The 24,140-nt window shown below is 41.4% G+C and overlaps 1 protein-coding gene across 4 annotated transcripts in view; it reads left to right on the top strand.

Annotated features, from left to right (window-relative positions):
* The first annotated feature begins 4,323 nt into the window (after positions 1-4,323).
* CNOT10 (CCR4-NOT transcription complex subunit 10) overlaps positions 4,324-24,140 on the top strand; it is a 64,366-nt gene continuing 44,549 nt past the window's right edge. For 3 of the 4 annotated variants that reach the window (XM_068558377.1, XM_068558378.1, XM_068558376.1), the window contains exons 1-4: positions 4,487-4,604; positions 16,819-16,913; positions 17,823-17,984; positions 22,763-22,913. In XM_068558377.1, the coding sequence (XP_068414478.1) occupies positions 4,583-4,604; positions 16,819-16,913; positions 17,823-17,984; positions 22,763-22,913 (430 nt within the window). In that variant the 5' untranslated portion in view covers positions 4,487-4,582. Of the gene's footprint in view, positions 4,605-16,818; positions 16,914-17,822; positions 17,985-22,762; positions 22,914-24,140 lie in introns of all 4 variants that reach the window. The other variant, XM_068558379.1, reaches the window with a different exon arrangement.

Genomic DNA, 24,140 nt, shown 5'->3' with positions numbered 1-24,140 from the left:
GAATACACTAAAAACCATGGAATTATATACTTTAAAATGGTGAATTGCATGGTATGTGCTTATATCTCAATTTTTTAAATTAAATTAGTCATTGTCCGGTAACAATAACATTATTTTTCACCATTCTGGGGGTTGACTGAGCAGTTTTTCTTTTCTTTTTTCTTTTTTGGCTGCATTGGGTCTTCATTGCTGCACATGGGCTTTCTCTAGTTGTGGCCAGCGGGGGCTACTTCTCATTATGATGGCTTCTCTTGTGGAGCACAGGCTCTAGGCACGCGGGCTTCAGTAGCTGCAGCACGTGGGCTCAGTAGTTGTGGCACACAGGCTTAGTTGCTCCGCAGCATGTGGGATCTTCCCGGACCACGGGTCGAACCTGTGTCCCCTGCATTGGCAGGTGGACTCCCAACCACTGCACCACCAGGGAAGTCCCTGAGCAGTTTTTCTGCTTCATATGATGTTAGCTAGGATCACTCATGTGACTGCATTGGGCTGGCAGCTGGGTTGGGCTAGAAGGTTCAAGAAGGCTTCATTTTTATGTCCAGAACCTTGGTGCTGGTTGTCAGTTGGGACATCTTGGCTCCCCTTCTCATGGTCTCGCTCCAGCAGGACAGTCTTATAGCCTTACAGCATGGTAGCTGAGTACAAGGGAGGAAAAGTGGACACTGCCATGCCTTTCAAGGGCTAGAACCAAAACTGGCTCAGCATCACTTCTGCATTCTGCTGGTTGGAGCAAGTCACAACTCATATTCAAAGGGAAGGGAAGAGCAGCAATGTTCATATTGGGATGGGAGGAACTGGTGACAACCATTCTTGGAGACAGTCTTCCACAAGTGGCAAGGACCACATTGGGTTTGAGGCACTGTGGGTACACAGTGGTACTGTTACTAGCTGGATGTGAACTGACTCGCCATGGTTGACCATGCAGAGTCCCACTGAGATTTTCCACCTCCCACTTCTTTTTTTTTTTTAATAAATTTTTATTTATTTATGTATTTATTTTTGGCTGCGTTGGGTCTTCGTTGCTGCGTGTGAGCTTCCTCTAGTTGCGGCGAGAGGGGACTACTCTTTGTTGCGGTGCACGGGCTTCTCATTGCGGTGGCTTCTCTTGTTGCAGAGCAAGGGCTCTAGGCCTGCAGGCTTCAGTAGTTGTGGCGCACGGGCTTAGCTGCTCCGCGGCATGCAGGATCTTCCCGGACCAGGGCTCGAACCCGTGTTCCCTGCATTGGCAGGCGGATTCTTAATCAATGCGCCACCGGGGAAGTCCCACACCTCCCACATCTGAATTAACTCTTCTCCCTCCCTGTAAACGAGGGAGAGCTGCCGATATGGAAAGGCGAGAGAAGAGACCCAAGATGTTTTCCACACAGGCGAATTCTAGAACCTTTAAAGCTGAATGTAACAGTTAAGATAATAGTTGCTTACTAGTCTTGTTACTTGGGAAAGTGGGTTAATACCTCATTTTCCATATCCGTGAAATGGATAAGGTCCAACAGGTGGGACCACATGTGAGAAAGTGAAAAGTGGCTCTGCTGACAAGCCTGGAGACTAAGAGAAAAACAATTCTGCTAGCAGAACATTCCTAGCGGGACATACACTACACTCACAGAATACGAACATGTTCAGAGAAGGTTACACCATAATTGTGTTTGGGACAAGACAGAAATGAAGCCCTCCATACGCACAAAAATGAGGGAACAACTTCTTCTGACATGAGTGATGCAGCACCTTGACCAATGACAACTCTCTAGCCTTGCTTTAATCCTCCTGCCTCCTAGATAAAAACTAAGACACTCAATCACTGAATTGTCTGTTTCCCAACTGCCTCCAATCCAAAATTGCCAACCCCTCAACTTCCCTAATCCCTCTTTAAAATCATCCAGCAAAAGCCCAAATTCTCTCAATTTCCTTCTAATTCCTTTTTTATTGAGAGGCTCCTTACAGTGGCAAGATCAATAAACACTGCAGGTGTCTTTTTATGTGGGCTCTAACATACTAATCAAAAGACACACTAGAATATTCATATTGGGCTTATTCAATATAGACAAAATACCCAACTACTCAACAATAAAATGAATACACAAATTACGGTACATTCTCATAATGGAACATTACATAACAATGAGAAACTAATTTCATTCAATGACATGCATGAATCTTGTAAGGTTGAGCAAAAGAAGCTAGACTCTAAAGAAAGTATATTGTGATCCACTTTTATCGAGTTTAAAACTCAATCCAATGGTATTAGCCATTGGTTAGGAATTGCCCTTGTGCAGGGATGGGAGGAGACATGAAGGGGGCTTCTGCATGCGGGTAATGTGTTGTCCTTTCTCTGGGTGCTAGTTATGTGGATATGTTTAGTTGATGAAAATTCAAAAAACTGTGCTTATGCTTTGTGCATTTTCTGTGTATATGTTAATATGAATTTTTTAGAAGGTTTTTTTAAAACATGAGCAACCATGTCAAAGGGACATAGGAGCAAACCTGAAAAGGTTCCCAACTAGCAAAGCTGAAACAATTTGAGCAACAAAATAATGTAGTATTGGATTATAACCACAATATAAAATAAATGTTCATGTAAAGAAGATGTGGTGTATATATGCGATGGAATAATACTCAGCCATAAAAAGAATGAAATAATGCCATTTGCAGCAACATGGATGGACCTAGAGATTGTCATACTAAGTGAAGTGAGTCAGAGAGAGAAAGACAAATATCATATGATATCACTTATATGTGGAATCTAAAATATGATATAAATGAAGTTATTTACAAAACAGAAACATACTCACAGACATAGAAAACAAAGTTATGGTTACCAAAGGGGATAGCAGAGGAGGGATAAATTAGGAGTTTGGGATTAGCAGATACAAACTACTATGTATAAAATAGATAAACAGCAAGGCCCTACTGTATAGCACAGGGAACTATATTCAACATCATGTAATAAACCATAATGGAAAAGAATATGAAAAAGAATAAATATATGGATAACTGAATCACTTTTCTGTACACCAGAAACTAACACAACATTGTAAATCAACTATACTTCAATTTAAATAAATAAAATAAACATTCATGAGTCCATACGGACATAAATATATAATTGAATAAGTAACTAAATGGAGGAGAAGAGACGAATCTCCCTTGGAGAAGATAATTTATGCACAGACTCCCCATGGCAGGAGGCAGAGCTTAACACCCCCCACCATTCGACTGGGAGCTACACTTAATGATTCTAAAGAGTAGTGTGGGGAGGTGACTTAAGAGTGGAGAAGCCTGGCAAACACTACGTGAGCCAGGTGATCAAGGTCAGCATCATCAGTAAGTCATTCTGTTAGCTCGTACTCTTGATGTGATGAGAATGGCAAGTCACCTCTGTGGTCTTTCTCCTAAAAACCTGTAACCCTAGTCTAACCATGAAAAACACTGGATACACCCAAATCCAGGTCCATTCTTCAAAAATCTTGACCAGTGTTCTTCAAAGCTGTTAAAGTCATCAGGAACAAGGAAAATCTGAGAAGTGATTACAGACGAGAATAGCCTAAGGAGGGAATTCCCTAGCGGTCCAGTGGTTAGGACTTGGATGCTGGCCAAGGTTCGATCCCTGGTTGGAGAACTAAGATTCTGCGATTCTGCAAGCGGCGCAGCAGAGCGCAAAAAAAAAAAGCCTAAGGAGACATGAATAATTTAATGTGGTATCTTGGACAAGACCCTGGAACAGAAAAGCGACATTGACTGAAAAAAGTTTTTTTCATTTTTTAAATGTTGAATTTAGTTAATAGTAATGTACCAACCAAAGTTGTTTCTTAGATGTGATGGATGTACCACAGTAATGTAATAATTATTCAAGACGATCACAACAGGGGGAACTAGGTGAGGAGTATACAAGAGCTCCATGTATCATTTTGCAATTTTTCTCTAAATCTAAAACCTCTAAAATAAAATGTTTCGTTTTGTTTTCAAACGGGGAATCGCAACTGTGCCTTCTCACAGAGCTGTGAGAAATCATTAAAAGTGTACAAGCCAAGTGCAAGGCTCAATGCTTACCACATAGATGTCAGGTGTAGTTACTGTGGTTTTATGTAAAATGAGGGACAAGAGCTCGGATACTTGAGAATTCTCACCAGGATAAGCACACGGCAGCGGCGCGCAACTCTCGCCCAGCCCACCAGACACACGCGCAGACGCGCGGGTGAGCGCACGTCCGGCCGGGCGCGCGCGCTCACGCCGCAGGGGGCGGGCCGCCGGGGACGCCAGCGTGGGGCGGGGCCAGCCGCAGTTCCCACGCCGGCCGCGGCCCCCGGAAGTAGTGTGTCAAGGGACGCGGCGGGGCGGAAGCCGTGCATGGCTGGAGGTAGTGGCGCCGCCCGGGGCGGAGACGCTGGTGCTGTTGCTAGACGACACAAACTAGTCTTCGTCACTTCCTCAGCCCGCCGTCTGCCCACTCCCCAGGCCGGAACCCAGGGGCCCGGAGCCGGGGTGGGCGCAGGGTCGTCCTCCGAGGTCCAGGATAGCGATCAGCCGGGCAGCTGGAGTGGAGGCCACGCCACCTGAGGGGAAGGACCCGAGCCGAGGCGGGAAGATGGCCGCAGACAAGCCTGCAGGTGAGGCGCCGGCGCCTCGCGCGCTGGGGCGGCGGGACCCGCGGGGGCGGGCAGACCCTATGCTGCGGTGGCGGGGCCCCGGGTGGGGACGAGGGGTGGGGACTCCAGGGCGACTCTAATTGGGGCGTGCATTTCTCTCCCCCATCCCCTCCCTCGGCCGTCGCTACTGTGAGTCTTTGGGCCCAAGGTCCGATAGTTTCTTACCAAGTACAATATGAAGCCGCTTCTGGCCGCCTTTGCCCGGCTCTCCGGAATATCTCTGGTTTAAAAAGCTTAAATCTAGGTGGGCGCTTCACAGACTTTTCGACTTCCCACTGAGGAAGGCAGAGCAAGGAAAGTTCACCCCGGAGACGCAGCTACCTTGATGCCCCCGGCTCGGGCTAGGACTCATCTGGGTGGTTTCGGCCACATCAGCCTGCCTATGGTCAGCGACGTCTTGTGTAATTAGCTTTGTAAAAACAACTTACTGAAATACGCATAACATTATCGTGTCTCACTTCGAGCTGTGCTCTCTATAATATCTTGCGTTTAGAACCTGTTTTCCCCTCAAGGTTAATCTCGACGATTTTCTTTATGGATTACTGCTCCATTCCTAGAATCTTCTCCATTGAGGAATATAAAATTCTTTCCTGCCTCCTCTGGGACGGTCTGGCGTATATTTCCTGTAAGAAAATAATGTTCTCTGTGGCATCCATCCAGGTTTTGTTGGAAGGAACTTAAATGACAGGACTTAGAAGTGGTCAACACTTAGACTTTTTACAGTGAAATTAATTTTTTTAAAAAAGGAAAAGAAAATCTCAATGTGCTGTAAGTTTTTTTATTAGGTCCTGATCTCAATAACTGACGAACTTGATTTGAAATTAAAGTGAGCCAAGCCTAATACAGGTACAGATGAATGAAATTGTCAGAGCATCTTTTCAGTTATCTACTAAGAAGAAAAACAAGAGAAAAGGTTTAGAAAGTGAGGCTAAACCTTTAGAGGGTGCTAGAGAATTTTAGGTAGGCTGGTCAGGGAAAGCCTCTGGTGAGGTGATATTTGAGCAGACACCCCCAGTGAAATGAAGGGGTGAGCCGTACGGAATGGGGAGGGGTGGGTGGGAGAAAGTTCCAGGCAGGGAATAAGCATGGCCTATCCAAGGCTGGACCAAGAGGACCAACATATTCCATCTTAGTTTAGGACATTGTCTCTCCCCCAGGTTTACCATTTCTATTCACCCATACCATTGCACTTGCCTGGAATGACCTTTTTAGGCCTAAAACCTATGTCGTTTTAAAGTCCTACCTCAGTCATAAAGCATTCTTCTACTTATTCATTCATTCGTTCACAAAAATTGAGTGCCAGGCACTGCCTTTGATATTAAAGAAATGGATATGACACACTCCCTGCTTTTGAAGACCTGCTATTCAGTCCGTTAGAGTCAGCCCTATTATAGTGGCACTCCCATTTGGGGAGAGCTATGTAATATATGTAGTAGAAGAATAAGGTCCAGAGTGATTTGGGGCCTATGTCTTTGATTGGTTTAAGCTTATAGGCCACAATGTAGGAAACTTCCCACCTAGATAATAAGGTTGAATTTGTATTAAGTAGATGAGTGTTTAGTGTGGCCCCATGAATCTCTCCACTCCTCCTCTGCATCCCCATTTCAAGTGCTGTTGTTCTGGCCTTTATCTCTCTCTCTTTTTTTTTTTTTTTTTAAATTGGAGTACAGTTGCTTTACAACGTTGTGTTAGTTTCTGCTGTACAGCACAGTGAATCAGCTATACGTATACATCTGGCCTTTGTCTCTTGATGTGGTCTATTTCACATCGAGCATCCTTCTGAATGGTTTTGTCTCTTCCTATCCAGTCCATTCTCACTGCTGCGTTTTCACTTTATTTCTAAAACACTACTTAGATCATACCATTCCTTGCCTATCAACTTTCTAAGACTGTGCCATTTTTTGTGCATCAGATCCTCACTCCTTAATGTCACTTGTGAGGCTCTTCACAATCTTTTTTCCATCTGATACTTCTGTATCATCACATCTAGCTCTTCACACCAGAAATGATTCTTAGAAAGTATCCTGTTCTTTTGAGCTTCTGAGCAGTGATGCCCTTCTTTCTCTTCTCTATCTGGTGAACATGCCCCTCATTCAAAATCTAGTTTATATGCTGCTTCAACTCTGAGCTCCTGAGCCCAAGACCCTTTTCACGGAGCTTGTTCTTCATTAGGTAAGAAAGAGGCCCGTGAAAGGATTTAAGAAGGTGAGTGACCTTATCACACTGACTGTGGTAGAGAATGGATTTTTTTTTTTTTTTTGGCCTCACCTCTCGGCCTTTAGATCTTAGTTCCCCAGTCAGGGATCAAACCTGTGCCCTGTGCGGTGGAAGCGTGGAGTCTTAACCACTGGACCGCCAGGGAAGTCCAAGGATGGATTTAAATGAAACAAGACTGGAAGCTCAGAAACTAGATGAGGCCAGCTCATGTTGTGATATTAATTTATTCATTAAATATTCACCAACAGCCTGCTCTGCCAGACACTGCGAAGTCTCTGTCCATGAGGAGCTCGTAATGTAGTAGGAAAGGCAGATAAACACGTAAACAAAGTAAGAAATAATTCGGATTTCAAGCTGTGATGAATATTGTGAAGGAAAGAAAAGAACGAGTGAAAGGATAGAGAATAACTGAGAGCAGGGACCCTACTTTGAGTGGGTTGGTTAGAGAAGGAAGGGCTCTCTTAGAGGTGACATTTGAACAAAGACCTGAAAGAGCCGGCCATGTGGGGGAAGAATGATGCAGGTGGGAGCAGCATCAACTGTACAGACCCCTTGGACAGCAAGAAGACCCCTGGAGCATAAGCCCCTCGAGGACAGGCATGTTTGTCTGTGTTAGTCGTGTGCTGTCTCCAGCGCCTAGGCCAACGGCTGGCATATCGGAGCCAGCATATTTATACTCAGCATATCTGTAGCATAGTGAGCAGAGGAAGCACGGCAGGAGGCGAAGTCAGAGTTGTGGCAGGGTACAGCTTCTGTCAGGCCTTGTGTAGGCCATGGAAGAAGGTGGAATTTCTTTCTAACTAATGGGAAGCCTTTGGGAGATTTCAGCAGGGGCATCTCGTGATTTAGTTCGTGTTTTAACTGAACCAGGTAAGAAGTGATGAAGAGTTAGGAGCATGGAGTTTGAAATCAGACAGCCTAGGTTCATCCTAGTTGTATCACTTGGTATTTGTGTATTTTTTAAGAAACCATTTTGTTAAGCCTTAGCTTTCCTGTGTAGAGAATGAGAATGATAATTACATCAACCTCACAGTGTTGGAAAAGGGTTAAATGAGCTCAGGTTAGGCCCTGGTTTTAAAAAATTGCTGGCTATTATTACTTTAGGGTAGAGGTTGATGGAGAGGAGAGGCAGGTGTGAGAATCGCTGAGGGAGTAAAACTGGCAGAATTTGTGACTGATCGGGGGTAGTAGGTGAACACAAAGCCTTGCTCCTTGGGAGAGGTTCTGAGTTGAGCCTCAGTTTCTTCATTTGTAAAATGGGGGTCCTAATAATCTTCTAATTTATTCCTAATAGCTTTCTAGTTTATTTACCTCCCCAGGTTACAGTTTGTGAGGATCAGCTGAGGTGAGTTGTATGTTTTAGCCCACATCCTCTGGGAAGCAGAACCCTATTAAGGTGTTCACTTTTTGGAAGGTGCAAGCCCAGGATAGTGAAGGTGAGGGAGAGAAAGAAGGAAGGCAAAGGAAGATGAACTACATTACAGCCCTAGCTACTGTTCCACCGTGACCTGTGAAGAGACGTAGTAGGCCATTTGCATATGGGACTTTTCTGTAAGGTTTTCGAGGAGAAATTACACTTTAGAATAGTCCATATGAGAGAGAAAGAAGGGATGATTTATTTGTCCAGCTTTCTCCCATTTCCTGTTTCCAGTTGGTCAAGACTCACCTCCTGGAGAACTAATTTACCTGTGCTTCTAGGTTGCATGGCTTCTTAGTGACTGATCAGCCAGCAGTTCTCACACCCTGATTTGTATTTCAACCAAATCATAAAGGGAGGGGGTTCCCATCCACCCTGATCCCATCCTCCCTTTATGATTCAAAGATAAACATTGAAGGGGCAGTTGAAAGTTCCAAGGTTCATGTCCCTATGTAACATAAAAGTGGTGTGAAACACCAGCAATATTTTAGGGTGATTTATTTGACTTTACTTTTGATAGTTATTTGAAAGGAGAAAGTGGCTGGAGTTAGGATGCAAAATCCTAGATTTGAATTTATCTGAGAATTTGGACTGTGAGGATGGCAGTAGTAGGCTTAATAGGAAAAGGTTGATGACATTATGAATAAGGGAAAGACAAGAGCAGATGAGTAATATGAAATCGGGAGAAGAGTTCTTGAAGATGGCTTTGACATTTTGAGCCAGGATGACTGTAAAAATGGTAGGAAGAACAAACAAAATGGGAAAACTTTCAGTTAAGGCTATTTTTATTTTATTTAAAACACCCCAACCTTTTTATTGTTATTAACTGTATGAGGTAAAAAACATGAAGTCCTCTATCACTTCTACCCACCCAGTCTCACTGTCCAGGTAACTAACACTGAGTTTGTGTGTTCTTCCAGACTTTTTCTATGCCTACCCAAGCTTACATCGACTAAACAATATATATATGTGTGTGTATATATATATATATGTACACACACACACACACACACGTGCAGATGAGGAAATAAACTGTGCAATACTGTCTTGCCATTTGCTTTTTTCAAGGTCCAGTAAAGAATCTGTGCATTTTTTAAATTGAAGTATAGTTAATGGAGTCTGTACATAAAGTATCTTCTCTAAGTGACCTACATTGGGTATTTTATTTTATTTTTTTATAAATTTATTTATTTATTTTTGGTTGCGTTGGGTCTTTGTTGCTGCACGCGGGCTTTCTCTAGTTGCGGAGAGCAGGGGCTACTCTGCAGTGTGCAGGCTTCTCATTGCAGTGGCTTCTTTTGTTGCGGAGCACGGGCTCCAGGCATGCGGGCTGCAGTAGTTGTGGCTCACAGGCGCTAGGGCGCAGCCTCAGTAGTTGTGGTGCACGGGCCCAGTTGCTCCGCAGCATGTGGGATCTTCCTGGACCAGGGCTCAAACCTATGTTCCCTGCATTGGCAGGCAGATTCTTAACCACTGCGCCACCAGAGAAGTCTCTGCATTGGGTATTTTAGGTGTTTTTAATGTTTAAGAATTTAGAGTCTTATGATTCCAATTTAAAATGAATAATTGATTTATATTTGTGAATATAAGTTGAGGCCTTACTATGTTATTGCATGGACATTAAAGAGTCACTGTTTTCAGTAAGCTTAATTTTTTAGATTTATAAGTTATTTGAGTTCTCAGAAATTTTGTCTTTTTAAGTCAAAGGCTGTACTTAAAATGTTTTAAGGTTGTAGTTAAAATGGAATATATTAAATTATTTAAAGTAGTTATAATTTTGTTTGAAGGTGTAAGTGAAATCAAACATTCATCACAGCCCTTTAAAATGAAAAATCCAAATAGAGTAAGATGTCGACATTGAATGTAAAAGTTTGAGGAAAATCTAGTCATTCTGAACTGTAAATTAATAAGTGTTAATATTTGAAAACTAGAGTAAATCTCTTCTCCATGCATAAAAACGACTCTCAGATATGAAAATAAAAACAGTCATCAGCACTGGTAGCATTCTGCTTTGCCTGTCTTTCCCAAAGTGTGCTGATATTCCTGAAGCTTGGTATTCTGTTCTTTGTTTCTGCACTGCTGGACAGGGTGCTCAAGTCTATAGCATTGCTGGTCACATGTTAGTGCTCTGAGCTATGGAAAAATCAGCCATCGTATGTAGGGCTTTGCTAAGGCAGGTGTACTTGGTCATGTGATAGCAAACCACACGTGAGGTGTGTGAACCTTAGCTGGATGGTGGCTTTAGTAAACGCTGCATTCTTTTTCTTTGAAATGGCATCCTCCTTATTTAAACTTTTCCTTCACAAACGCATCAACACTATTTTGCGAGAGTAGCAGTAGATTTCCTTAGGCCTGCATTTCTTTTACTTTGGGAAAATTTTTCTTTTCTTGAACATCATTGGAGCTGTATTTTGAAAAGTGTAGCTTGTGTGGAAGATCCTCCAATCAGAGTTTTTTTTTTAATAAATTTATTTGTTTTATTTATTTATTTTTGGCTGTGTTGGGTCTTCCTTGCTGCACGCAGGCTTTCTCTAGTTGCGGCGAGAGGGGGCTGCTCTTCATTGTGGTGTGTGGGCTTCTCATTGCGGTGGCTTCTCTTGTTGTGGAGCACGGGCTCTAGGCGCGTGGGCTTCAGTAGTTGTGGCTCACAGGCTCAGTAGTCGTGGCTCACGGGCTCTAGAGCGCAGGCTCAGTAGTTGTGACGCACGGGCCTAGTTGCTCCCCGGCATGTGAGATCTTCCCGGACCAGGGCTCGAAACCATGTCCCCCGCATTGGCAGGCGGATTCTTAACCACTGCGCCACCAGGGAAACCCCTCCAATCAGATTTGAATTCTTAACATTCTGTGTTGGAATGTGTCTGGGCTTTCCGTTAACTGACTTTTTCCAGTTTTGGAAAAGCAGTGTGTTTCTTTTCTACTTAGTCTAGACCTAATTGTTTGGTTAGAAATGAAGCCTGTTGGCTTAAAAAGCGTCAAGGTCTGTGTGCCGATGAGCTCTGTTCGCCTAGATGGTCAGCCCTGTTCATTAGGCCCGAGTAGAAGGAAGGTCAGGTTTATGGATGAACGGTCATATACTCTTTCAGTTGGCAAGAGAGACTATTTCTGGACAAATAAAGACACGTTGTGGACTTATGTGCAGCCTCTTTCTGGTAAGAAGTCAGTAGTTACTAAGAAAGTGAATGTTTTAAAGACTGATTGTGAAAATAATACCTGTTCCTTGCAGAAAACTTGAAAAGTGCAGAAAGATAAGGAAAATAGGAATAGTAATCCTGTTGGAGTGGGGTTTTTTTCCCCTAGTTTTATCTTGAAGTAAAAGAATGTAGGTAAAATAATAGCTGGTTAACATGTAAAAGGCTGTTTACTGAGCTCAGTTCTCTAAAATGTCTATTTCAGAGACTCTTGTCATCCTTAGAGTCTAGCTTATTAAAGTTAGCTTCTTTCCTTATTTGGAAGATTTTAGAAGACTTTTACAGTTCCTAGAGGATAATGATAGCAGTGGCCACATAAGCCAATCTGCTTCTGGTGGAAAGTGGAAGCTTAAACTCTTCAGTGCCTTGGTGAATTGTTGGGTGTTTCCCTCTGCCTTGTATTTATAATCATAATTTATAAATGACAATTGGGCCAAGAAGTCCCATTAAAGAATGTCATCTAATTTAGAGAGGCTATATTTTAGAAGAAACTATGGAGATAACTTAATGGCAAACTAAGAATTTTGGGCATTTGGTTTAAATTTAGTGTACTTCTTTATGAGGGGAGATAAAGTTTTTTAACACTTTAGGTTTCCTAAAAAATTTCAAAGTATTTACGTTCATTGTTAAAATTTTACGATGAATATACCTAGAGTTGAGGTTCTGTCTCAATCTAAACTCATACCTGGCTTTCTGGGATCCTGAAATCCTGTGTCCCCATTTTTACACATTTTAAAGAAAATGGTCCTTACTGTTATTGTGCACCTGAAAGTTTTGCAGAGCAGGTGTATTGTGTAAACAGTTAACAGTAACTCACTGTTACTGGCTTTCTAAAGAAAAAGCTGTTTGACAGGGTCCTCTTAAACCAGTGAGCTCTCTCCATTAAACTGTTAGGTTTTTGTCCTCCCTGTTACGAATAAATTCTTATTTATTTGTATGCAAAAGTGGAAATGAAATACTAATTTATCTAACTTTAATTATCAGAGGTAACACTTCTAATAAACCCCAATGCCAGGGACTTCCCTGGTGGTCCAGTGGCAAAGAATCCATCCTGCAATGAAAGGGACGCGGGTTTGATCCCTTCTCAGGGAACTAAGATCCCACATGCCGTGGGGCAACTAAGCCCATGCGCCACAACTACTGAGCCTGCGCACCTCAACTAGAGATCCCACGTGCCTCAAACTACAGAGCACTCACACTCTGGAGCCCGCGCACCACAACTACAGAGCCCACGCACCCTAGAGACCATGCACCACAACTAGAGAAGAGAAAGCCCGCACACCGCAACTAGAGAGGAGCTCATGTGCTGCAGTGAAAAGATCCCACGTGCCACAATAAAGATCTCGCATGCTGCAACTGAGACCCAATGCAGGCAAAAATAAAAATAAATAAATTAAAAAAATAAATATTAAAAAAAAACAACACTGTGAATAAAATTTACCTCTAAAAAAACAAAAACAAAAAAACCCCCAAAACCCCCAAATACCAGAATACCTTTTTTTGTAGGGCAGATCTAAGTCTTAGATAAGTTCACTTAAGCACAAATTATATTTTGTTTTTAAGTGTAAGTGGTGATTCTCAAGAGTATTGTAATAATAGGGGTTTTGCAGTGATCTGTGGAGCTGTTCACACTAAATCTAATTTCACTGTTTATTTGTATGTTTAAGGTGCAGAAATAAGTATTTTGTAAAACAAAAAACAAAAAAAAAACCACAATGGAATCCTTAGTTGTTCTGTCAAAAGGAAAGGGGGAAGGAAGCTAATATTTAGTTAAGAGAGTTAGATGGTCAAGGGGAGACCAGACTGAAGATGTGACTGATTCCAAGACGTTTGTTTTCATTATATCATGATGTCATCTTGACAGAGGGAAATTGGGGGTCTTTGCTTACTGCTGATATGTGCCAGGCCAGGGCTTCCCAAAGTCAGCTCTACTGAGGACTCATTTGTTGAAATGATCCTGGAAAACAGGTTTCTAGGTGGTTATCAAAAAATGCTCACATCATAAGTGTACATACAGTTTAATGAATTCTCACACACCCAGAAGCACCCCCCATTCTCCACCCCATGCATCTTGCAGCCACTAGACTCCTGAAGGTAACCCCTTATCTGAATTCTAAAACCTTGTATTAGTTTTAGGCAGGCATTTAAAAATAAAACTTAACCCCTTATCTGAACTCTAAAACCTTGTATTAGTTTTAGGCAGGCATTTAAAAATAAAACTTAACCCCTTATCTGAATTCTAAAACCTTGTATTAGTTTTAAGCAGGCATTTAAAACTAAAACTTAAAAAAAAAGGTAACCCATGTAAATTATAAAAATTTAAACAAGTGTTGTCAAATGCAAGTTCATATGCCTGAAGCACAGTGAGGCCAAACAAACCAAAATGTCAGAGTTTGGAGCAGAGAAAGGTTTACTGCAGGGCCGAGCAAGGACATTGGGTGGCTTGTATTCAAAAAACCCAAACTCCCTGATGGTTTTTGGAAAAAAGTTTTTAATAGGCAAAATTTGGGGTGAGGGCTGCAGGGTGTGTGGCTTTCTTCTGATTGGTTGGTAGTGAGGTAACAGGGTGGTATCCAGGAATCTTGTGCTCAGCCTGAAGTTACCATCCTCCACCTGTGTGGGGGGCCTTAGTTCCTGCAGAAGAACTCAAGAGATGTGTTATATATATTCCTTGAGGAGGAACCAGGACTCTGCACTGTTGTTTCTTGACTGCTCCACCTTTGTTTCTGCATTCCCTCCCTTCTCTAATTACTGTTTGAATCTGCCCTTTGGTACTCAGGAAAGGTCTAGGAGCCTGAAGCTTTTTTCTACAAACAAGAAAACAGGGTGGGAGGGGTGTTTGGAAGGGTTTTTGTATCCAGGAGGGCCCCACAGACAGGGTCCTGCTCAGTTTCACGATTGAAAGGAATAGGAAGGGAAGTAAAATCTCTCCCTCTTCCATCCCACTCCCTGAAGGTAATCACTGAGTTTTGATGTATATCCTTCCAAAGTTTATTCTGTACATATTCAGAAGTACATATCTATGTATATATCTTTACAAAACATGAAGTTCAGTTGTATAATACTGTTTGTAGGACTTCCCTGGTGGCGCAGTGGTTAAGAATCCACCTGCCAATGCAGGGGACACGGCTTCGAGCCCTGGTCCAGGAAGATCCCACGTGCCGCGGAGCGACTAAGCCCGTGTGCCACAACTACTGACCCTGTGCTCTAGAGTCTGTGAGCCCCAACTACTGAAGCCCTCACGCCTAGAGCCCATGCTCCACAGCCAGAGAAGCCACCGCAATGAGAAGCCTGCACACCTCAACGAAGAGTAGCCCCCGCTCGCTGCAACTAGAGAAAGCCCGTGCGCAGCAACAAAGACCCAACTCAGCCAAAAATAAGTAAATAAATAAGGAAGGAAGGAATCCACCTGCCAATGCAGGGGACACGGGTTCGATCCCTGGTCCGGGAAGATCCCACATGCCACGGAGCAACTAAGGCCGTGCACCACAGCTACTGAGCCCGCTAGCCACAACTACTGAGCTCACGCTCCTAGAGCCCATGCCCCACAACAAGAGAAGCCACCGCAATGAGAAGCCCGCACACCGCAATGAAGAGTAGCCCCCGCTTCCCGCAACTAGAGAAAGCCTGCGTGCAGCAACGAAGACCCAATGCAGCCAAAAATTAATCAATTAATTAATTAATTAAAAAACTGTTTGCAATCTGTTCCTTTAAGATGTTGAAGATATTTTTCCATGTCAACACATGTAGACTCAGCTTCTTTAACAGTTGTTTAGTGTGCCATTGTATTCCTATACCATGCTTTAGTTAGCAATTTTTTTTAAATTGGAATATATAGTTAGCAATTTCTTAACTGAGGGATATTTAAGGATATCTCTAGTTGTGTTATTTCTAGACATTCACTTTTATAAATAGTGCTACAGTGAGCATCTCTGTGTATTTGTAGAGTGAATACCTAGAAGTGGGATTGTTTGGTCAAGACTATGTACATAGACAGGTATTGGCAATTCCTTACCAGGAGGTCTTAACCAGTTTACGCTCAGACCCAACAGGTGTTGTCCTTGAGTAGTTTAAGACTTGGTTCAGCTGAGATTTTTATGTTTATTTTTTAAATTTAAAAAAATCTAATTTTTAAAAGAGTATATTGGGTAGAAATTGTGAATATTAGAATGTACATGGACAGTTCTGTTAAGGAAGCTTTTTTAAAAATTGTTTTTTTGGCTGTGTAGGGTCTTAGTTGCAGCACACAGGATCTTTTCATTGTGGTGCACGGGCTCTTCGTTGGGCGCATGGGCTTCTCTCTAGTTGTGGCGCGCAGGCTCCAGAGCACGTGGGCTCGGTAGTTGCAGCGTACGGGCTCTCTAGTTGTGGGGTGTGGGCTTTGTTGCCCTGCGGCATGTGAGATCTTAGTTCCCCAACCAGGGATTGAACCCACGTCCCCTGCATTGGAAGGCGGTTTCTTAACCACTGGACCACCAGGGAAGTCCCAAGGAAGCTTTTTTTTTTTTTTTTTTTTTTTTAAATTAATTAATTAATTTATTTTTGGCTGCGTTGGGTCTTCGTTGCTGCGCGCGGGCTCTCTCTAGTTGCGGCGAGTGGGGGCTACTCTTCGTTGTCGTGCGCGGACTTCTCACTGCGGTGGCCTCCCCCACTGCGGAGCACGGGCTCCAGGTGCGCGGGCTTCAGTAGTTGTGGCTCGTGGGCTCTAGCGCGCAGGCTCAGTAGTTGTGGCGCACAGGCTTAGCTGCCCCACGGCATGTGGGATCTTCCTGGACCAGGGATTGAACCCGTGTCCCCTGCATTGGCAGGTGGATTCTCAACCACTGCGCCACCAGAGAAGCCCCCAAGGAAGCTTTTTAAATGTATTAATCTTGGCTTTTGGATTTCTTTGCCTGGAAATTACCTATGAGTTCTTATCAATGTAGTTTTCTCATTGTTAAATGTTGCTGTGTTCCAACTGGATTATAAACTTTTTGAAGGCATTGTATATGTATTTATAATCTCCTTGTGTCTGCAGGGCCTGGCATATTTTCTTGAATATGTGGGATTTTTGGTATATGGCTGGGGGACAGATCTAATATTTTTAAGAGAACACAATATTCTCAGCCTGAATGACCTGATGGACAGAGCTGTAATCCTTACATAAGGATTTCCACAGCAAAAGGAAACATTTCTTAAGTTTTCAAAGGAATGGCTTCTTCCTCACTTATGACACTAATAGCCATTGTGGTTGAGAGAGGTCTAACTTTGGCAACTTCATTAGGAAGAAGACAATGAAGAAGAAAACTAGGGACACATTCACTGCTGTTATTACTGTTACTTCTAAAGAACTATAAAACTTGTGTGTTTGCAGATCAGGGAGCAGAGAAACATGAAGGGACAGGTCAGTCCTCTGGGATCACTGATCAAGAGAAGGAGTTGTCCACCAGTGCTTTCCAGGCTTTTACAGTAAGAAATGGTTTCTCTTAATCTGTTCCATTTTTAGTAACTGTCAAGCATGAATATTTTCACAGTGAATTTTTTAATTTATAATTTTTGTTCTGTACTAATTCCAGAGTTTTAAGTTTAGAGAGTAGGTTTAGGTTTAAAAAATTTTTTTTTAATTTTAGAGTTTAAATATGGTGAAAGGAATGGGAGTAATTTGAGCCATTTCCAACTTTTTGTGTTTCCATAAACATATTTTAACTGTCATAATGTTGTTTTTAAGTCTCTTAAGTTTAGATTTGTAAATATGTGGGTCAGTCTTTTCATTTTACTACTCTCTTCAATTCTCTTCCTTGACTGTGCTTTAAAATGGAACCCCAAAAGTTTATTGTCAGAACTTTAACTTTTCTGACATTAAACGACATGAAAGAAAACATTATTTTATTATCAAGTTACATACATGTAAGTGGAAGAACTTGATACTTGGGTATTCCAAGTATACTAGAAATTAAAATTTGGAGTAATTAATCATATTACCTTTCTTGGCTAGCCCTGGCTATTATACCTTGCTAGCAATATGTACTAATATATATTCTATCTGATTATAATATATATTATATATAGGTGTATTACATACCCATATGTGTGTGTGTGTCTTGTAGATATAATGCACATGTATCACTGTTAGAGTTTCATTCTTAGGAAATAAATATCCACAATTTTTTTTTCAGTTTTATTGAGATATAATTGACATATCACAGTTTCTTAATTGGCATGACTCTCACTTCATCTAGTGACTTTAATTAGTATATTTAGGGGAATTATATCTGTCTTTGTAAGAATTTTTAAATAAGGATCAATGAAATATATTTGGAAATGAATGTATAGTTCTTAAAGTTGGTATGTAATTTTGTTTGTGTGTTTTTGTTTTAGGCTGGAAATTATGATGTCTGTCTGCAACATCTTGCCTGCCTACAAGATATAAACAAAGACGATTATAAAATAATTTTGAATACAGCAGTAGCTGAGTTTTTCAAAAGTAGCCAGACAACAACAGATAGTTTAAGACAGACACTTAACCAGCTGAAGAATCAGGTGATACATAAATGAATTTCATTATAAAAATATTGTGGTGCTCTCTAGATTGTGAAATAAAGTTAGTTAAGTAAAATTAATTTGACTTCTTATCTGATATTAATAGCATAATTTCTAATATAAAACATTTGTTGCTATTAATTTTATTTGTATAAAATTCTTACTCCATGAAATGAAAGGTATGTTGTGTGATTTTATTTTCTATTGGTTTTTTTTTTTTTGGCTGCATTGGATCTTCGTTGCTGTGCACAGGCTTTCTCTAGTTGCAGCGAGCGGGGGCTACTCTTTGTTGCAGTGCACAGGCTTCTTCTCATTGTCGTGGCTTCTCGTTGCGGAGCACAGGCTCTAGGCGCTCAGGCTTCAGTAGTTGTGGCACATGGGCTCAGTAGTTGTGGCTTGCGGGCTCTAGAACACAGGCTCAGTAGTTGTGGCACACGGGCTTAGTTGCTCCACGGCATGGGCGATCTTCCCAGATCAGGCTCGAACCCGTGTCCCTTGCATTGGCAGGCGGATTCTTAACCGCTGTGCCACCAGGGAAGTCCTTTTATTGGTTTTGAACTTGAACAGAATAAGCTAATACACAAAATTTGAATGAGCTTTGGAGTTTTGAGAAAGAATTGAAATAGAAGAGTAGCTGCCGAGATTTTATCTTATTTATAACTGCAAAGATCTGATTATTAATAATAATGTCAAACTGTTTTAGCATTTTGGATTAGGAGATGATTAACTGATCAAATAGAAGATATTCTGATTTATATATGGTTTGGGACTTGCCTTGGTCATTGGGCATAACAGCATCACAAGGGTAGACCTTTGATATTCAAGAGGGCTAATAGCAGACCTTTAGTGCTTACTGTGTAACAAGACCTTACGTAACTAAGAACCTCGTATAGGACATCTCACTTATTCTTCCCAGTAGCCCTGTGAAGTAGCTACTATATTTTTTCTCATTTTACAGATGGGAAAGCTGAGGTACAGATGGCTTGGATAAATTGTCAAAAGACACAAAGCTTTTAAGTAATAAGAGCTACATGAACCCAGTTCTGTTTGTGTTTTTAATTACTGCTTCATGCTGTACAAGGTCTTGAGACCTTTTTGAGCCCCTGTCCTGGATTCATGAGTACCACCATACTGTGGAAGCATCACCTAAAATGTGACATGGTTAGAAATAAGAGACCCCTTCAGGTTCTTCGTGACTCTTTATAGGAGTAAAGTAATTTTTCAACCCTATTAAAATTCGTCAATGAAAAGGAGAATAATAGCCAACATTTATTAAATGGTTATTACTTGATTCCATATTTCATATTAAGTGCTTTTTATGTCATATCTCATATAATCCTCACATTCAACCCTTGTGGTAGGTATTTGTTATCTCAATTTTTTATTTTTTTAATACTTTATTTATTTGGCTGCAGTGGGTCTTAGTTGTGGCATGCAGGATCTTCGTTGCAGCATGCGGGATCCTTCCTTGCGGCGCACAGGCTTTCTACTTGCAGCACATGGGCTCTCTAGTTGTGCACAGGCTCCAGAGCGCGCGGCCTCAGTAGTTGCAGCGTGAGGCCTTAGTTGCCCCTCGGCATGTGGGATCTTAGTTCCCCGACCAGGGATCGAACCCGTTTCCCTTGCACTAGAAGGCTGATTCTTAACCACTGGACCACCAGGGAAGTCCCCTATCTCAATTTTAAATTGAGGTTTAGAGAGCCTATTAATTTTAATATTTACAGCTAGGAAGGGGAGAAGCAGGATTTGAACCAGACCTTCTGACTCTTGAGCCTCTTCTCATAACTGCCTCAGTCTCTATAAATGTATATGTCATCACATTACATCATTGCTCTAGTCTTATTAACCATGATTTATCTGGAGCTCCACAATCAAAGGAAAGATGATGTTTGCTGATGTCTAGTACTTGCGCCCTACAACCCCATAGACAGTTTCTTGCAGGGAACATTAATTTGGGCTTTGAGTACAAGTTCATCCTGAAAACCTTTTTTAGAATAAGAGGCTCCTGGGGACTTCCCTGGTGGCACAGTGGTTAAGAATCCGCCTGCCAATGTAGGGGACATGGGTTTGATCCCTGGTCCAGGAAGATCCCACATCCCACGGAGCAACTAAGCCTGTGTGCCACAACCACTGAGCCTGCTCTCTAGAGCCCGAGAGCCACAACTACTGAGCCTGCGTGCCACAACTACTGAAGCCCACGCGCCTAGAGCCCATGCTCCACTATAAGAGAAGCCACCACAATGAGAAGCCCATGCACCGTAACGAAGAGTAGCCCCCGCTCGCCACAACTAGAGAAACCCCACATGCAGCAATGGAGACCCAGTGCGTCCAAAAATAAATAAAATAATTAATTAATTTTAAAAAACATAAAGAATAAGAGGTTCCTGCAAACTTCCTGTTAAGCCAAGACAACTGTTTTTTGAAATCCTTTCATCAGCCTTTATTCTTTTTTTTTTTTAATTTAATTTTTGGCTGCGTTGGGTCTTCGTTGCTGCTTGTGGGCTTTCTCTAGTTGCACCAGGCAGGGGCTACTCTTCGTTTTGGTGCACGGGCTTCTCATTGCGGTGGCTTCTCTTGTTGCGGAGCACGGGCTCTAGGCGTGTGGGCTCAGTAGTTGCGGCACGTGGGCTTAGTTGCTCCGCGGCATGTGGGATCTTCCTGGACCAGGGATCAAACCCATGTCCCCTGCATTGGCAGGCGGATTCTTAACCACTGCACCACCAGGGAAGTCCCAGCCTTTATTCTTAATAAGATTGGTTCAGTAACACACACACACACGCACAGTGCCTTCCAACTCTCTTGAGTTTCCTACAAGTGTTTGTACTTGTGTCTCCTTGCTTTCTCTAAATCATACTTCTGTTCAGTCACATGTTTTGGGCATAGTGACACACCTTGTCAATCCATGCCACTTTCAGTGACTTTTTATCTCGTTTAGTGAGTAGATTTTGTTCTGGCTGGAGCAATTACTAGATTATTTTGGTGAATCATAGAAAATGTGGCAAAGTTATTCATAAGTTCAACCTTTGCTGAAACCAAAACTCCCTAATTTGTCCAAAACCCCTTTTTCTGGCTGAGAATTATCCCTTTCTTAGCTTATTCTTTCTTCATTGCATAACTACCTAGAAGTGTTATCTTTCTTTGGAAATTGAGTTTTCTCTATTTAAAGAGACTATTTTTAATCACTTGAAGATAGAGACTTGATAAGTGAAAATTATAAAGACCCCAAACTCATTGAGAAGCACATGCTGTTAGCTAGCTAGGACCAATTGTTAACAATTGAACCCTCCTGTCAGGCTCACCACATGGGTGATTGAAATCTGCAGAAGTCTGATTACAAATCACTATGTATCATGAACTTTCTGTTTCTTATCATTAGCTAGACCAAGGTTGTTAAGTCCCTGTACAGTCAAACCTGGAGGTCCACGGGGGTTTGATTCCGGGGATCCCCCACTCCACGGTAGCAAAATCCACAGTTCAAGTCCCTTATATGAAATGGCATGATATTTTGATATAACCTACACGCATCTTCCTATCTTCCTGTATACTTTAAATCATCTCTAGATTATTTATAATACCTAATACAATGTAAATGCTATGTAAATAGTTGCCAGCGCACAGCAAATTCAAATTTTGCTTTTAGGAACTTTATGGAATTTTTTCCCCCAAGTGTTTTCAATCTGTGGTTGGTTGAATCCACAGATGTGGAACCTGTAGATACAGAGGGCCAACTGTATGTCAAAATTCCACTGCTTAATTTAGGAAAATGTCAGTCTTAGAATTAATTACTTAACATTCCTCAGTAATTTATTGCAGTCTTTGTGGTGGCAAAGAAAGATAAATTTTAATGCAGGTAGAATTCCATTTTAATGTGTTCCATGGAATTACAGAATGGTTGTAAAACTTGATAAAAATTTAAAAGCCTATTACAGAAAGTGGGTATACAGATAGTCATTAGCTTTAAAATGCTAAGTGTTGTGACTTTTCTTCTTTTGGTATCAGATGTGGATGTTAGGGTTCTAGTAAAGCCATTAAAAGCCGATTTTCACCACCATGTGTGACAAAGTATATTTTTGTTGTTCATTACTTTGAAAAATCTTTTTTTTTAATTGTGAGAATAAAACCTGAACATAGTAGGAAAATCAGAAAGTATACTTTCTAGTCATATGACCTCAGGCAAGATAATTAAGGTTTTTTTTGCTGTTTCCTTATTTATAAAATGGAAATGATAATATCTATGTCCTTGAGGTATGAGAAGGATTAAAGGAGGTATTCTCTGTAAAAGGTTTAATGTAGCAGGCCTGGCACATAGTTAAATAGTATTATTTGTTAATGTTTAAATTTAATTTGGTTTTTACAAAATGGAATCAAGCTTATGTATAAGTACCTCATAACATTCTCATAGGAAAGGTCATTTTGAGTTTTGCCCACTCCCTATGTAGCCTCTTGCTGCGTGAGGCTGGAAAGTGGGAATCCAACTCAGAAGCCACACTGGCTTTTAGAAAGCATTGAGGATACCTTCACAGTGGCAAGGAAGAGACTCACCTTGTCTTGGGCGAGGTACTTAATAAAGTCCCATCAGAATGTTTTACGTAGCAGAATTTTATATGAATGAAATAATTTTTAGTATGTGAGAGTAGTTAAAATCTAGAGGTCCTATTAAAAATGTGGAAAATTTTAGAGTAAAAAATGTTGGCCTGTGTTCCTGTTTATTCATTTAGATTCTTTCACTTTTGCTCTTTATTACTGTTAGAACATAATCCCTGTTGATTGTTTAATAGGTGCACTCGGCTGTTGAAGAAATGGATGGATTAGATGATGTTGAAAACAGTATGTTGTATTACAATCAAGCAGTCATCCTGTATCATCTCCGGCAGTATACAGAAGCCATATCCGTTGGTGAAAAACTTTATCAGTTCATAGAACCTTTTGGTATGTTATCTGTCAAATCAGAAATTTGCCTATCTTCTCATACCTGTGAAGGTCTCTGATACTTTTATCTAGATAATAACCTGAATCAGAATTACATGTGAGTGTTTAAAGAAAGAAAAAAAGCTGTGTCGAGTTTTCTTTATGGTTAGAAAAAATTAAAATTATATCACTTTTAGATGAATCCAGGTTTTCCTTTAATATCCCACTGTTACCCCTATCCCAATTTTTGATGATAACTGTTAGAAATGCTATTTCTAATTGAAAAGATTTACTGATTTTTTTTTTTTTCTTTGATGTTTAAACACCACCTCCATGTACCTGATCCTTTCTTTCTTGAGTAGTGTATTAAGGAAGGAGTGTTTTGGAATGTTAGGGGACAGTGTAGTATTTTATTTTGTATATTGCCTAATTGAAATTTTTGTGGGTAATCATAGAGTAGATAGTATAGAACCCAATTAGCTTTTTTGTTAACTAGCTTTCAATTACTAGCCTCAAGTAAGAGTAGTAAGACAAGTAAGGGCAAAGAAAGAAGAGGGAGCAAATAAAGCAGCAAAGCTGGACCCAGGAAATGTTTGAGAGGGCCGCTGGTTTCCAGCCTGCAAGCAGTCAGATTTCAATTGTCTTTTTCTCCATGGCTCCTTTCTTTTAAATTCAAAACACTGGGGCGAATTCCTGATTTATAAACCCCTTATTGCTGTTATGGTCACCACAGGACAGGTGGTGGTCTGTACCTGCTCTGGTGCTTTGGGAAGGTTCCAGGGTCCCTGGTGCTGACAGCTGGCTGGAGAGCTCTCACTGTGGCTCCAGGGAGGCCTTTTCCGGGTGCTCTTCTGCCCCTCAGCCCTGAGGATGCAGTGGCTGACAGACTAGGCAGGAGACCTCAGTGGTGAAAGATTGTGTGACTAGGGACCAGTTCCTTTCCCCTGTAAAGCTGGAAATCAGTTATATTTCTAGGATGGCACAGATGTGCTTTTGCTAGAAAGCTGGTTTTTAGAATTTCCAGAACAGTTAATGAAATGATGTTCATCTTTACTATGGCTGAGCAGAATATAGCAACCAACTAGTCAGTTTTTAGATCCACTTTTCCTCCTTCTTTGAAAACCTTTTTTTTTTTTTTTTTTTTTTTTTTAACTTTATTACTTGGCTCTTCATACAACATAAATTTATTGAGCATACCCTATGGAGCAGACACTGTTCTAGGGTCTGAAGATAATACAGTGAATGAAA

The sequence above is a fragment of the Eschrichtius robustus genome, chromosome 12, assembly GCF_028021215.1.
Source record: "Eschrichtius robustus isolate mEscRob2 chromosome 12, mEscRob2.pri, whole genome shotgun sequence".
Taxonomy (NCBI): Eukaryota; Metazoa; Chordata; class Mammalia; order Artiodactyla; family Eschrichtiidae; genus Eschrichtius; species Eschrichtius robustus.
This window is presented reverse-complemented; position numbering and strand designations above follow the sequence as displayed.